Source organism: Setaria viridis, chromosome 6 (genome assembly GCF_005286985.2).
Source record: "Setaria viridis chromosome 6, Setaria_viridis_v4.0, whole genome shotgun sequence".
In the NCBI taxonomy this organism is placed as follows: Eukaryota; Viridiplantae; Streptophyta; class Magnoliopsida; order Poales; family Poaceae; genus Setaria; species Setaria viridis.
In genome coordinates this window covers 25,298,318-25,314,655 of record NC_048268.2, presented here as the reverse complement: position 1 = coordinate 25,314,655, position 16,338 = coordinate 25,298,318, and the positions used below count along the sequence as shown (strand labels likewise).

Below are 16,338 nucleotides of genomic sequence, written 5' to 3'. Positions count from 1 at the left end.
ATTGATACGGGATCATACCTATAGGTGTTTTGTGATCCATCCTGTATGCCCATGATGCTCCATATAGCTTCTTTGACCAATCATTCCCTCCTTTGATTATAGTCTTCTTCAAGATATCCTTCAGCTGTTTATTAGAAGTTTCCACTTGTCCATTTGTTTGAGGATGATAGGTTGTAGATACTCATTTGCCAAAATCTTTTCTTGTGAAATGTGATCCTCAATCACTGATCAAGATTCTTGGCACTCTATACCTTGGAAATATTATAGTCTTGATCATGTGAATTGATTCTTCCGTTGATGCCTTCCGACATGGAATAACATCTACTCATTTATACATGTAATCAACGATGACCAAGATGTGCTCAAATCCGAGTGAGTTTAAGAATGGTCCCATGAAATCTATACCCCAAACTTCAAATAAATCCACCTGCAAATTGTAGTTCAATGGCATAGAATTTCTAGCTGAAATATTTCCTGTTCTTTGGCATTTCGGGCAAGTAGCGATGAATCTCTCTGCATCTTCATGCATCTCTAGCGAATAAAATCCACTTGCCCAGACTTTTTCTTGAGTTCTGAAGTATCCATAATGTCCTCCATATTCTGATGAATGACATTTTTGAAGTACCGCTTCCCTCTCTTCTCTTAGGATGCATCATCTTAATACTCTATCTGCTCCATATCAGCAACCACTTTTCTCCTTTCATTCCTGTGTAAGTGATTTAAGGGAGCTCTTTTAATTGATCTAATAATGTCATTCATCCAAGTATCCTTGTCGAGGATTCGATATAGATGATCATCTCTCATTCGATCCTCAATAGGCTCTTTTCCATCGTCTTGTTGATACATTCTCGAAAAGTGGTCAGCCACCACATTTTCTAATCCTTTTTATCTTTGATTTCCACATCAAATTCTTGTATCAGCAATATCCAGCGAATCAGACGTGGTTTAGCATCTTTCTTGGACAAAAGATATTTAATCGCAGCATGGTCGGTGTACACAATAACTTTGGAGTTCATGATATAAGATCTGAATTTTTCAAAAGTGAATACTACCACAAGCAATTCTTTCTCCATGGTTGCATAATTAATTTGAGCCTCATTTAAAGTCTTGCTAGCATAGTAAATTGTGTGTACCTTCCCTTCTTTTCTTTATCCAAGGACTGCTCCAACAGCATAATCACTTGCATCACACATTATTTCGAAAGGTAGATTCGAATCTAGAGGTTGAATGATGGGTGCGCTGATAAGTGATTGCTTTAAAGTTCTGAAAGCTTGGAAACAGTCTTCATCAAACTCGAAATTCACATATTTTTGCAGGAGCTGTGTCAATGGCTTGGTGATCTTTGAAAAATCCTTAATGAACCTCCTATAAAATCTAACATGTCCGAGAAAGCTTCTCAATGACTTGATGTCTGTAGGCGGAGGCAACTTTTCCATAGTTTTGATCTTTTCTTTATCAACTTCTATCCCTCTTTCTGAGATGACATGCCAAAGTACTATTCCTTGCTTCACCATAAAGTGACACTTCTTCTAGTTTAGGAATAGATCAACTTCTCCACATCGTTTAAGAACTTTATCAAGATTTTCCAAACAGTTGTCAAAACTTGTACCATGAACTAAAAAATCATCCATAAATACCTCCATGATATCTTCAATGAAATATGAGAATATAGCCATCATGCAACATTTGAAAGATGTAGGTGCGTTGCACAACTTGAAAGGCATTCTTCTATAAGAGAAAGTTCCGTATGGACAAGTGAATGTGGTCTTATGCTGATCATATGGGTCTATAGGAATATGAAAGAACCCGGAATATCCGTAAAGATAGCAAAAGTAAGAGTGCTTTGCTAACCTTTCGAGCATTTCGTTGATGAAAGGCAAAGGAAAGTGATCCTTCTTAGTTGCCTTGTTCAGCTTTCAATAGTCAATGCACGTCCTCCACCCTCTTACTGTTAGGGGTGGCTAATGAGCCAGCTCGACTCGTTAAGGCTCGGCTCGTTTTGGCTCATTTGATAATGAGCTAGCTTGGCTCGGCTCGTTAAGGTTGACGAGCTAAAAATCAAGTTTGGCTTGGTTCGTTTGAAAGTTTGAGCCGGCTCATTTGGCTCATGAGCCTAGAATTGTTGAACATTAATGTTATGATCAAAGATTACATTAACAATTATATGATAATTTAAATATGCTAATAATATTTAAAAGTTTAATTTATGATGATATTACAAAAATAAATAACATAAGTTAATAAATTAGGATAATATAGATGTTTGGAGACTCGAAATAGACTTAATTAGTACTAGATTTGACTTGCAAGTTGAACAACAAGTTTATTTTAACCAAATAATAGTAATATAACTATATTGATGAAACATATTTCTTCTATTTTCATCTTTATTGAGCCTAATGAGCTATTTGAACATCTCACGAGCAGTTCATGAGCTGGCTTGTTAAGAAAATGAGCTGAAATTGAGGCTTGGCTCGGTTCGTTTAGAGGTCGAGCCGAGTTGAGCCGAGCTAACCCTATAAACGAGCTGAGTCAGCTCACGAGCCTCAAGCTTTTTTGCCAGCCCTAGTTACTGTCCTCTGATGAATCAGCTCATTCTTCTCATTTGTCACAACAGTAAGTCCTCCTTTCTTTGGTACGCAATGCACTGGGCTGACCCATTCATTATGTGGTACTGGATAAATAATCCCAGCATTAAGCAATTGATCACCTCCTTTTACTACGTCGCGCATGGCATGGCTTAGTCTTCTCTAGCCTTCCACAACTGGCTTATGTTATTCTTCTAATTGTATCCGATGAGTGTTGAAGGCTGGACTGATTCCTTTTAAGTCTTTGATCATGTACCCAATCACTTTTTGATGCTTTCTCAATAAATTCAGCAACTTCTCAGTTTCTTTTTCACTTAACTCATTGCTAACAATGACTAGATACGTCTTGTTATTCCCCAAATATTCATGTTTTAATCTCTTGGGTAATGGCTTCTGCTCAACATCTGGTGCTTTTGGTTCTTGTTGCACCAATTCTCCAATATCTTCAAATTTTCCTTCTTCAAGAGTTCCATATTGAGGTGACAATGCATCAGTTGTTTCTCCCAATTCATTATCTTGGTAGTCCTCATTATTTTCCATTGCCCTTATAGAGGATCTCTAAAATTTTCAGCAAAGCACACACTTTCTACCTCCTCGTTATCAGGAGATAGATGCAAATTTTTCCTAGATGCAGGTAGAAAATCGTAAGTGTATTTAGCACCATCAAGATTAATTATTACTTTGCCTTCTCGCGCATCAAGCACAACATTTACCAACTTAAGAAAGGGTCTACCAAGGATTATATCATCATTTTTATCATGGCAAGCGTCAATAACAAAGAAATCAGTTGGTATAGATTTATTTGAGATATTAACTTTTAGATCTCTAAGCACACCCAAAGGTTCGGTTGTTCTACCATCTCCCATGATCAATTTAATCGGTGTTGGAGCAAGTTGCAAAGTCTTACTGAAAAGTTTATCATAAAGTTTCAAATATATAACAATTACATGTGCTCCAATATCGCAGAGTGCTTTGTCGATAATCTTCCCATTGATCATATAGTCGATATGTTGTCTAGGAAAATGTGCTCCTTCATTTTGAATAGTATCAATCGCATATATCTGCGCTAGACTGGCAAACGGTGATGCTTCAAGCTTTACTCCCATGACTCTCTTTACTTCAGCAATGTATTCTGGGTCTACTTCTTCTTCGCTGAAAAGTTTTTGAATAATTTCTCCAGCTATTTCCTTGTCAAGCACATACCCAGTGTGTCTCTGGTGAAAAATCCGTCTCTATGGCGCTGGTTGACCCCTTTTGATTTGGGTGTGGCCTATGTTTATCTAATATCTCGCTGAAATCGATAGGTATCCAATCCATTTGTTCAAACTCCGGCATGGGTTTTGCATTTTCCAAGCTTCGAGCTTCTGATGTTTCTGATTTGTTGTCTTTGATGCACCGGTAAGGTTACTCCTTAGCGTGTGCTGGTTCTTCTATTTTTTGCACCACATGTTCTTCCTTCTCATCCTTTTGGAGTTCTTTTCTGAAAATTCTAGCAAGTATATGTCCTTGATTCCCTTGCTCCTGTGCCCCAGATTGATAGTTATCCCATTCTCTATTTACGGCTACTCCTCTGCTGATTTTCTGTAGAAGTTGTGCAGCCTCCCTGAGTGTTTTTTCCATAAGGTCTCCTCCTGCACACATTTGAATAAACTCCCGGTATTTTTGGGTTAGTGAAAAATAAAATGTGTGCAACAACACATCACCTGAGAATCCAAGCTTAGGTTCTTGTTCGAGTAGTCTGTTGAATTTGTCCCAAGCTTGATCTATTCCTTCATCTTCTCCTTGCACAAACATGATCACTTCCTTCTGAAGGTTCTGAAGTTTGCTCATAGAGAAAAATCTCCTACAAAACTATGTCATTAATGTCTCCCAATTCCCCTTCCAATCGAAAAGCTTTTGCATACCATCGTTTCACTTCACCTGCAAGTGATAACAGGAATAGATTCCACCTGAACGAAACTGGCGGAATTCCTTCTTGTTGTAGCGTGTTGCATAGCATCGTGAATCACTCAATGTATCTATATGGATTATCAGTCTCAACTCCTTGGAAAGGATTGCTTCAAGCTATGTCAATTATTCCTTTATCCAAGATGTACTTCTTGGCTGCAAGCACTGAGTCGGATTTCTACTTGTCGAATTGATAGGTTAATGGAATTGCATAATCCCTCAGCAACTTTTCTCCTTCCTCCTTATAGTGATTGATTAGAGCCATCTAGACACCAAAAATAGAAAAGACAAAGGTTTTATTTTCTTGAGAAAAAGTTAGATGTTAGAGGTTAACAAAATTTAATACAAAGTTAAGTGTAGCAAAACTGACTTGTTCTTCGGCAACGGCGCCAGAAAAGCTTGTTGACAGTAGTTACCATGCCAATTTGTGAACCGTATGCGCATGGATTAGTTGTAGCTCTTTTGTTAGAGTAATCCCCCAAGGTTTATCAATCTGTGGAACAGGTGGATTTGCACGCTTAACTAAGCATTAATCTCTATAACCGAAGGTTCTTTGTATAAGATAGGATTGAACTAACAAAAGAACTAGCGATCTAAATTAGAGAAGATGGAGAGTATGGATGTAAACAAGATAGATAAAATGCTTGTCCTAGGGATCTAGGATCACTTGCAGATGCAATCGCCATGCATGAAAGAACTAGATATAAGTGTTATCGTGAGTGGATGTGAACCATGCCCAACACTTTCCCTCTCACAAGTTGTCACTACACGAGGGTACTTAATTATTGAACAATAAGAGCACGACATGATGATCGTTCTAGGTAAGCAAATAAGCAACCCAAAGAGCGCTGGCTAGCCATTACATGAAACAACATCATCAAGATATGATAGATAACAAATAGATCTTAAACAAAAAGTTCAGCAATTACAAATCAAGATCTCCATACAACCCCAAGGACAAACAGAGACTTTACCTCATGATCTTACACATGTTGACAGAATTCTGGGTAAAGATTACCCCAAGGACAACTGGACCGAAGACGACAACAAACGAGGGCAGGAAAGGCCCAGGCTGAGCGACCTGGGCACCTCCAAGCTGATCGGCCTGGGAGGTTTATCCCTCCTCTGGTGCTCTGCATCGCGTGGCTTCTTGTAGATCCAATCTTCTCTCCGTTTTTCCTCCTTGCGGTGGTGGTGGATTGTGGTTACGTGATGTTTTCTCCTCTCCCTCCAACTCTTCTTCCTTGAAGTCCATGAGGGGTATTTATAGTCTCCCATTGGTGGCAGCTCTGGGTCAATGTCGGTGAAAAAATCATAGAGACCATCGTAGACTTCACGCTGAAGAAACAGGAGATCAACCAAGCCTTGGAATGTGCCAGACTGATCAGCCCAGAGGGTCCCAAACTGATCAGCCTAGGCCCTTCCTAGCCCTTCTGGTCCTCTTCTTCCTCGTGCTGGCTTCCCTCGATGACCCATGTCCAAATATCCATTAATCTCTTTATACAAACCTCGTTGATTATGTCGTATTTCCTGCCAAAATACAATATGCTCAAAAATACAACACATATGCAATAATGGGGTTATTTCAGGTTCCAATTGCCAGGTTAGTGTAAGAATAAGCATGAAAACACTAGTTAAATAACACTAAAAGTGTGTCAATAACGAGGGTCAACAGAGGCCTAAATGGAAATGTGGCGGGAAGAAAAAGTTGGAAGGGCGTACCATCATCACAGGAGTGGACGAGGAAGGCACACCAATTGCTCCCCCCAGTGTGTGTACGACATTTGTCAATCAATGTGGGTATGTTGTTCGGGAAAACATCCCAATAAGCATTAAAAATGGAGAGCAACCGTACTTACTAATGCACCTGAAGATCTCATCCCTAAGCGAGAGAAGGAATTGGGTTGGCAAGAGTTGATACTGCACTTCACATATCCAGAAGTGAAAGCAAAAGAATTGAAGGAATTTGCCTTTAGGAAGATGGCAATTACTTTCTAGACGTATAAGAAAAACTTGCACAAAGACTTTATCAAGAAGGGCATCGAACCAGATTTGGAGAGCAAGTTCCAGAATCTAGCACCTTATTGGGAAGCATTCAATCAATACAAGTTGTCAGAAGATGCCAAAAAGTGAGCTCTACAAGCTAAAGATAATGCAAGCAAAAAGAAACATTATCATCATCTTGGCCAAGGAGGTTATCAGATGGCGATGTCGAAATGGCAAAGGATGGAAGATGACCTAATGGCAAGAGGAATCATGCCCGCAACTCTTGATTGGCCATTGCGAGCAAAGAACTTTTTCTACCCTCATGGCAGCACACTAAATAGGGAACATGGATCATTATTACTACCGATTCATTAATAGCAGAATTCACCAGGTTGCAAGCTGCACTAAAGGCTAAACGACAAGGAAATTTCAAGCTTGATAGAGAAAAAGACGTGCTAACTTATGCACTTGGGAATTCGGATCGCACTGGACGTGTCTCAGGCATGGGTGAAGTTCCATGGAAGAAAGGCTTCAGTGAAGATATCGAGTCTTACAAAAGTTGAAGAAGAAGCAAGGCCGCAGCAGAAGAGAAGCTGCGTATCCTAGAGGAACAAATTGCTTTGACTACGGAAAGAATGGATCAGCTTCAAGATGTTGTTAGCACTTATCCAAGCAGGAGCTGCATCAGGTGCTAATGTGGACATAATAAGCCCCGCTTCCCAGTGTCGTAGCATTGTCGCTTCCATGGAGTTCCAACCAGTAGAAGATCATCTGACATGGTTGCGGGCAACAACGAACACTACCCCATGGATGACATCACTGTGAGGACCCCATGTGAGCTTCTTACTCTAGCATGGAAAATGGTCAAAGTAGTGGCTCATGGTATTGCTGAAGTACCGGTACCAGGTGGGACAATTCATGGCGTGCAGATTCCTGAAGGATATGCTGGAGTCCAGGTTGATCCGGTGGAAACAGGATGGGAAGACCTGGACCTCGAGATCCCTGGAGGCGATGGTGAAACGGAACTTGGACATGCCATCCACACTTGGATTTGTTGTGCCAAACTCTACATAAGATTTTCGCAAGTAGACATAGTTCCCGCATCATCCTCTCAGAGGTCAAGGCACAGATCACCAACGCCACCATCCAGGGATTCACCAGCTACAAGGGACCAAAGCATTATTCCATCATCCCCACGAGCTATTAGGGACCAAAGCATGAGTCCACCGTTGCCTAAGCCCCCACTTCCTAAAAGAAAAACTCTAAGGCTTCGATCCCGCCACCCCTAAGCAGAAGAAAAACCCACATCCTAAGAAAGAAAAGCCTGCACCTCCGAAGTTGGCATATGAATGCACAAAAGAGGAATGTAACCAGATATCTAAGGCTGAGGTTGCTACTCACTTCGAGCGAAAGAAGAAGCCCGAGGAACCATCAATTGATGAAGCAATAAAGAAATACTTTAAATCCTTTGTGGTTAAAAAAAGTGGTGAAAGAACCCATCTCAGACTATGACCGCTCAATCAAAAAGTCATATGAGAAGAAAAAAAGATCATGATCCACCATTCCCTAGCTCGGAGAACAATCTCAACAATCGATCAATCCGCTCAAAGTGCTTTCAAAAGAAGATGAGATTCTTGCTGAATGGATTGCTTAGACCAATCTCACAAAAGAGCAACCCCTAGGGGTGGACAATATCCAAACTCACTCAGGTGTTGGTAAATGGGAGTTTAAGTTGGGGGAACCTCTTTTGTGGCCATAGTTGGTGGCTCACCTGCCAACGAAAATGTATGCATTTCATAAATGGTACATAGAGGCAGCTACAGATGGACGGATCATGTTCGCTGCTCGGGTTCAAGATTATGATTACTTTTGAGGGGCCATATGACATATGGATGAAGTTTGAAAGTCTTCATTACTTGTACCATCAAGATGCCCTTGACAAGTCGCTCATTAATGCATGGATTCTGTAAGTGTTTGCTCTCATTTCTACATCCTAGCTCCTACATTAATTATGTGCCGTCTCATCCCCTCTTTTATTTTGTATCATGCAGAATGGAGATTCAACATTGCCGGAGAAAACATATCTATCATGTTGGCTTCATGGACCTGCATGTTATAAATGAGGAATGCTTACTGAAATGGCCAAATAGGGCCATGAAGACTATTTTCAACTTCCTGGATAAGCAGCATCACATGCAATTCATACTTTTGCCGTACAACTTTAAGTGAGTCATTCATCCCTTTTTTTATCCATTCAAGTTAATAATAAGTATATCTAACATTGCCTCTATATATGTATATGAATAGCTTCCACTGCATATTGTTTGCCATCAAGATTGATAAAAGTCACATCACGGTGCTGGACCCGAAGAAGAAACCAAAAGCAGAGTACCCAAGCCTCATAGACGCGCTTAACAGGGTATAGGTTTGCTTCATAAAAAAACACCCAGGACAGTTCAAGGAACAACTTCATATCAGGGATACACCCAGGATAGTTCAAGGAACAACTTCATATCAGGGATAACTTTCCGGTATGAATTCAATTTGAACATTTAGTGTCATTTCTTTAAAAACCATGACTGCTTGAATACTCAGTTTTTGATGAGTTGAATGGCCTGACAGCAGAAATTGATTCCGATCGCCATGGATGTCAATCCTTGAGCCTTTAGGTCAGCAATCTTCACCAGAAGCTCAATCACCTGTACTTGCTCGACATCAGTGGCCTGGTCCTGCCACCCAAAATTTGACATAGGACCAAAACCGGAACGTGTTGGCAACTCGGGCTTCTGGTTGGCAATTGGGAACCATTCGGTGTGCCACCCCTTGTGCGATTCCTTTAGCTGGAGATCAAAGTACTCGCGCATCCTCTACGGGTGCAAAGAAAATTCAGCACCACCTATGACCCTATCTTTCTTGTTCTTGGTATTCACGGGCTTGAGTTGATACAAATATCGCCAAAGATTGAAACGGGGGGAATACCCAGATACGCTTCGCACAAGTGGATAAAAATAGCAACATCCAAGATTGAGTTAGGGTTAAGATGCACTAACTCGATCTTGTAATAGTGAAGGAGCCCGCGGAAGAAATCCCTGGACGGGACCCCGAACCCGCATTTGAAGAATGGGGCGAACACCACAGCCTGCTCAATGTCCTCGGTTCGAAAATCTTGGCCGTCGGTGGCATGCCAGTCCAGCAGCTCCTGCAGGCCAAGGAGCCCGCAGTCGATGAGGTCTTGAATCTTCTCATGCGTCATCACGCTCTTCATCCACATGGAGGTGGGATCCAGGGCATTGCCCTTTGCTATCACCTTGTGAGCTTGCGGAGTGGATTCAAAACGCACTAGGGTTTTGCTGTGCATAAAAGTTGCACAACGAGCAGGGGGCAGAGGAGGCACAACAACCTAAACAGCGGTGGCAGCATGAACGCACGAAGGCTCACGGATGCAGCGACGCAACCTAGGACTTGTGTCAGTGGCGGAGCGCTTTGTGTGCTCTGGACGATGGTGTAGCGAGAGAATGAAGACAAAGAATGGCAACGGTCACACAACACCCACGCCTTTAAAGGGTATGATGACATCATTCATGGACGGAAACCGCGGGCCTTCCATTAACACTGTGTAAACATGCCGGCGCTCTAAACCTACTCGGTGCGCCTCCGCGGCTTTTGCCAGTCCTCTCCTCAGGGTCTGGGCACCCTAATCTTTCTCGGCGCGCCTCTACGGCCTTTGCCAGTCCTCTCCTTGGGGGCTAGGCACCCTAATCCTACTCGGTGCGCCTCCACGGCCTTTGTCAGTCCTCTCTTTAGGGGCAGGGTGCCCTAATCTTGCTCGGCGTGCCTCCATGGCCTTTGCCAGTCCTCTCCTCGGGGGCTGGGCACCCTAATCCTACTCGGCACACCTCCGTGGCCTTTGCTAGTCCTCTTCTTGGGGGCTGGGCACCCTAATCTTGCTCGGCGTGCCTCTGCGGACTTTGCCAATCCTCTTCTCAGGGGCAGGGCGCCCTAATCCTCCTCGTCGCCCCTCCGCGGCCTTTGCAAGTCCTCTCCTTGGGGGCTAGGCATCCTAATCCTACTCGGCGCACCTCCGCGGCCTTTGCCAGTCCTCTCCTTGGGGGTTGGGTGCCCTAATCCTGCTCGGCGTGCCTCCACAGCCTTTGTCAGTCCTCTCCATGGAGGCTGGGCACCCTAATCCTCATCAACGCACCTCTACGGCTTTTTCCAGTCCTTTCCTTGAGGAGTGGGCGCCCTAATCCTGCTCGGCGCACCTCCACGGTCTTTGCCAGTCCTCTCCTTGAGGGCTAGGTGCCCTAATCCTGCTCGATGCACCTCCGCGGCCCTTGCCAGTCCTCTCCCTAGGGGCTGGGCACCCAAACCTACTCGATGCGCCTCCTAGGCCCTTGCCAGTTTGGGTGCCCAAACCTACTCAACGCGCCTCCGTAGCCTTTGCCAGTCCTCTCCTTGGGGCCTGGATGCCCTAATCCTGCTTGGTGCGCCTCCACAGCCTTTGCCAGTCCTCTCCTTGCATTGGGGGTTGGGTGCCCTAATCCTACTCGATGCACCTCCTAGGCCCTTGCCAGTCCTCTTCCTAGGTGCTGGGTGCCCAAATCTACTCGGTGCGCCTCCTTGGCCCTCGACAGCATTCTCCTCCGAAGCTAGGCACCCAAATCCTACTCGGCTAACCACCGCAGTGGAAACAACCCAAAGAACAAAACATCAACATCCTAATAACAACACGCCTCGACGACACAACAGACATGGGAAACAGATGCGAATATAAGCTTTCATTGAGCTAAAATAAAATAATCCCAGACTTTTATAATATGACAAAGCATGTGTGAACAGCTTCGGAACTACCGTGACCCCAGGATAAGCAGCTTCAACGTAGAAGAAGAAAAAAGAGCAATGCAAAAAGCTGGGCTCAAAGCCTTCCCCAGCGGTCTCCTAGACAAAGTTTGGAGCACACGATGCACCTTCCTCATGAGGATTCTTCTAGCATCCTGACCTCCCAACTTGATCAAAGAGACTGTAGAGGAAAGGAGCACCTGGGCATTCTTCATGAGAATTCTTCTGGCATTAGGAATTTTACTAGATGCTACCCCTATCAAACACTACAAGCTTCAAACCAACAAGCGCTATAACTCGAGCCATGAACATCCATGATGTAGAGGCAGCCCTATTTATAGCCAAAACAGCCGGCTACACTCCAAAACGCTACAGTAAGCGCCCTTGATAGGGCTCCCTACGCACCAACGTGCCCATACATCATTTACGTGATGCCCGGCCTTATCGACAGAACATTGACGAACAATGCCCCCATGTGGCCCTCCATGAAAAATAGCACTCCAGCGCACATGCTCCAGCAACAAAAGAATCCCAGTACTACACTGTGACAAAGAAAAGCTCCATGTGCAAGTACTCTGCCATCACCCCACTGGTTAACCAGTAGCTTTCCCGTGAAGGACTTTGTTGTCATTTACCAATTATTGCTTCAATGTCTATCCCCAAGATATTTCGGTCGGCAAGCCTCCACAACTATGTCAAGACCCAAAGAGCTACTCCAAAAGGATAAAACTCTCTCATTCAACCATTGAACCGAATATACTAATCGCTTCAATGCTCGGGGGCTACTCCTACGGAGTGCATCTTGTGATGCCCTCCGCACTCGTCGCTCCGACCTACTAGATGTTAGCATCCATCAACTCAGTGCTCATCTTCGCTTCGTGCGTTGGCCCTACATTCGCTTAGATTTTCTTCCTTTTTTGAGCACTGCGCAGCCTCTCCACCACCATGATGCCATCACAGCTTTAGCCGACCTAAATTCAAGCTTCGCTGCAATGACCTCAAGTTCCTATTCGCCTACACATCGCTCGGGGGCTTGAGGGACAGGGGCGGGCCCACATAGATTCAATGGTATTCAATTGAATACCCATTATTTTTGCAAAAAAATTTCATATATATAGTATATTTTAGGTATATGTATGAAAAAAACAAAAATACACAAACTGGCCCATCCGGCCATCCGGCCCATCCGGCCTGCGCTGCTGCGCATGCGACTGCCCCCCAATCCCCCACCGGCGCACCCCACGGCCCACGCGTGAGCACATCCACACGCACGGATGCACCACGGTCCAGCACATCCACACGCACGGATTGCGCGAACCCTAGTCCCTACGGCGCAGGTCTGGGTCCGGCGGCGGCGGCGGACCGGCGGGAGGCGGGAGGCCGCGGCTCGGCGGCTGGCGGGCTAGGAGGCGGCGGGCGGGGGTCGGCCTGCACGCGCCGGCGCCGCGCGGCCGCGCGCAGCCGCGCACGGTTGGCGCCTGGCCGGCCGCCTGCGCCTGGTGCCGAGCGGCGGCGGCGGCGTCCGGCGGCGGCGCTGGACCGGAGCGGCGCTCGGCGGACGGGCGGCGGAAGCGGAAGTCTGCGGCCGAGCCGCCGAGCGCGAGCGGCCGAGGGTGGCCGGCGGCGCTGCGCAGTGCGCGCGCACACGGCCTGGAGCTGTCGAGCCGAGCGCCCGAGAGGCGGCCGACGGGCACGGGCCGGCGGCCGGCCGGCGGCGGGCGCGCAGGTGCAGCGCGCTACAGTGGGCGGCCCGCGGCTGGGGATTTGAGGATTTTGTCCATTCGGTCGAGTCGAGCTTCTAGTCTCCTACTGTCTACTGATTTGAGGATTTTGTGAACTGCTATTCCTGATTGTTTGTGAAATTGAGGTGAGCATTTTCAATTGTTTGTCAAATTAGGATAGCACATCAACTTGCAAAATGTGGATGCTCATGAATTTAGTTCAATGTGAAATTGTGTAACTTTTAGGTTTGAACCATGAAGAGGAAGGGTAGTGCCGCTACTGATTTGAGGATTTTCATGGCAAGGGCTGCTGCAAAGAAGAGACAACCCGAACCGGAGAATGTTAATCAATCTTGCAATGAAAGCCAAATGCAACTAGTGTTATTCCAAGGGTAGAGTGGTAGTGAAACAAGCACGGTACCACATGAACCAATGAGATCCAACCAGCCTCCAGAGAACAGTACAACAGAAGATGGTGAATCCATACCTGTGGAAGAAAATGATTCTAGTGATGAAGACAAGAATGATTATGGCATTGAGCATGATCCTGGATTGAGGGCTCCAATCTCAAGCTATGATGTCAATGACCAAGATTCAGTTAGAAGGGCATACATTGCATTGGGGCCATGTCAACCAAAGATGAAGAGGGATGCTTTTCCGCAACATGATTGTGGAGGTATGCGTCGCTTCCAACATAAGTGGTTTGCCGAATTTAAGTGGATTGAGTACAGTGTGGATAAAGATGCTGCATTTTGCTTTGTTTGCTATTTGTTCAAAGATAACTGCAAATTTCCTGGTGGAGATGCTTTTGTTGTTGAAGGGTTTAGAAATTGGAATATGAAAAAGAGAATTCATAGGCATGTTGGTGCTATCGATAGTGCTCATAGTGAAGCTGAAGAGAAATATAGATTGTTCACAAGACCTAAGGCATCAATCCGTGAATCTGTGGCATCAAACACTGCACAGTTCAAGGCTAAGTATCTAGCTCGCTTGACATGGTCACTTAAGTGCATAAGATTTCTGTTGCGTCAAGGGTTGGCTTTTAGGGGTCATGATGAAACAAAGGATTCACTCAACAAGGGAAATTTTCGGGAACTTTTAGCATGGCTAGCAGGAAACTTTGAAGAGGTTAATCTGGTGGTACTAGAGAATGCACCACAAAATTGTCAGATGATAGATCACAAGATCCAGAAACAACTCATTGATGCTTGTGCTCATGAAACAACTAAATTTATCATTGATGAACTTGGTGATGAGTGTTTTGCAATTCTTGCTGATGAGTCAAGTGATGCATACCTACTGGAACAATTGGCTCTTTGTTTGCGTTTTGTCAATAAAAAAGGAGAACCAGTTGAGCGGTTTCTAGGTCTTGTCCAAGTTGAAGATACTACATCATTGACCCTTAAAGAAGCAATTCAATCCTTACTTATCAAATATCAATTGCCCCTATCCAAGGTACGTGGTCAAGGGTATGATGGAGCTAGTAATATGAAGGGTCATGTTAATGGTTTGAAGAAACTAATTATGGATGAGTCCCCTTCTGCTTATTATGTTCATTGCTTCGCCCATCAACTTCAACTAACACTTGTAGCAGTTGCTAAGGAGAATACTGATTGTGATTGGTTCTTTGGGCAACTTGCTTATTTGTTGAATGTTCTAGGGATGTCTTGTAAAAAGATCCGCATGCTTCGCATTGCTCAAGCTGAATACATGATTGAAGCATTGAAATTGGGTGAAATTGAAACCGGGCAAGGATTGAATCAAGAGATGGGCTTAGCAAGGCCAGGTGATACACGATGGGGATCTCACTACAGAACTGTAATGCATGTTATGTTCTTGTATCCTTCAATCAAGAAAGTTCTCTTTAGGATTGGGAATGAAAGTAAAGGGGCTGAGGCTAATGGAGCTCAAACTATGCTCACAGTATTTAAGTCCTTTGAGTTTGTTTTTCTGCTACACTTGATGAATGAAATATTTGGATACACAAATGACTTGTGCAATGCTTTGCAAAAGAGGGAGCAAGATATCGTAAATGCAATGGATCTTCTGGAGTTCACAAAGGTAGAACTGGATGTTTTGAGACAAGATTCTGGATGGCAAGAATTCCTTACCAAGGTCACTTCTTTTTGTGAGAAGCACAATGTTAAAGTTGTTGACATGAATGGGAAGTATATTCCTATGCAAAGATCAAGACAGTTCTACAGAGGTGCTATTAATTATCACCGGTTTCATGCTGATATGTTTTTGGGTGTCATTGATAGACAAGTTCAAGAGCTCAATAATAGGTTTGATGAGGTAAACACAGAGCTACTTAGATGCATGGCATCATTCAGTCCAGCCAATTCCTTTTCTGCTTTTAATGAGAACTTGGTTAAGCTTGCTGGGTTCTATCCACATGACTTTGAATTTCAAGAAATACACCAGCTTCATTTTCAGTTGCACCACTATATCAATGATGTCAGAAATGATGAAAACTTCAAAAATTTGAGAAGTCTAGCAGAGTTGTCTATGATGCTAGTTAAACAAGGAAAGGTTTCTCGGTATGAAATTGTTTATAAACTTCTCAAATTGGTGCTAGTTCTCCCTGTTGCAACGGCTGGTGTTGAGAGGGTCTTTTCTATAATGAATTTGATAAAGAACAAGAGAAGAAGTAAGATGGGGCAGAAATATTTGAATGGTTGCTTGGTCACATTGATTGAAAGGGAATTCTTCATGCAAGCTAAGGATAAGGACATCATCGCTCATTTTCAAAGCATGGCAGAACGGAAAGTTGTCCTATAGCTTGTAAGTTGTAATCTTTGTTACCATTTTATTGTTTTATCCTCTATTTATTTCACATGTTGCCACTTTGATATGTTGATCATTAGTAGCTGGACAATTTTAATTTGTGATCAATTTTATTAATCAATGATGCTACCACTTAATTCTGTGTTATGAAACTATAATTTATTCTGTCAAAAAATTTTTTTGCCATCTCCAATTTTGAATACCCATAGTCCAGATCCTGCGCCCGCCTCTGTTGAGGGATATGGGTACCCATAGGTTCCCACCGACAAGGATGCTAGCCGGACCTGACAACTGGGCCCGCGCGACCAGGGCGTGCAGGCTAAGGACATGAAGTTACTTGGAGTGCACGATAAGGCAACTAGACTGTCCAAATCTACCCGGATATTATGGGACGTGTATTGTGATCCGACTTAGAATACCTTCCACGAAAAGACCGAGTAGATTACATCTAAACTGACTTATAACTCTTG

General features: G+C 44.0%; 1 protein-coding gene across 1 annotated transcript; it reads left to right on the top strand.

Annotated features, from left to right (window-relative positions):
• The first annotated feature begins 13,513 nt into the window (after positions 1-13,513).
• LOC140223222 (uncharacterized) lies at positions 13,514-16,068 on the top strand. Its single transcript, XM_072294759.1, has one exon. The coding sequence runs from the start codon at positions 13,514-13,516 to the stop codon at positions 15,860-15,862; it is 2,349 nt and encodes a 782-aa protein (XP_072150860.1). The 3' UTR covers positions 15,863-16,068.
• Positions 16,069-16,338: the final 270 nt, after the last annotated feature.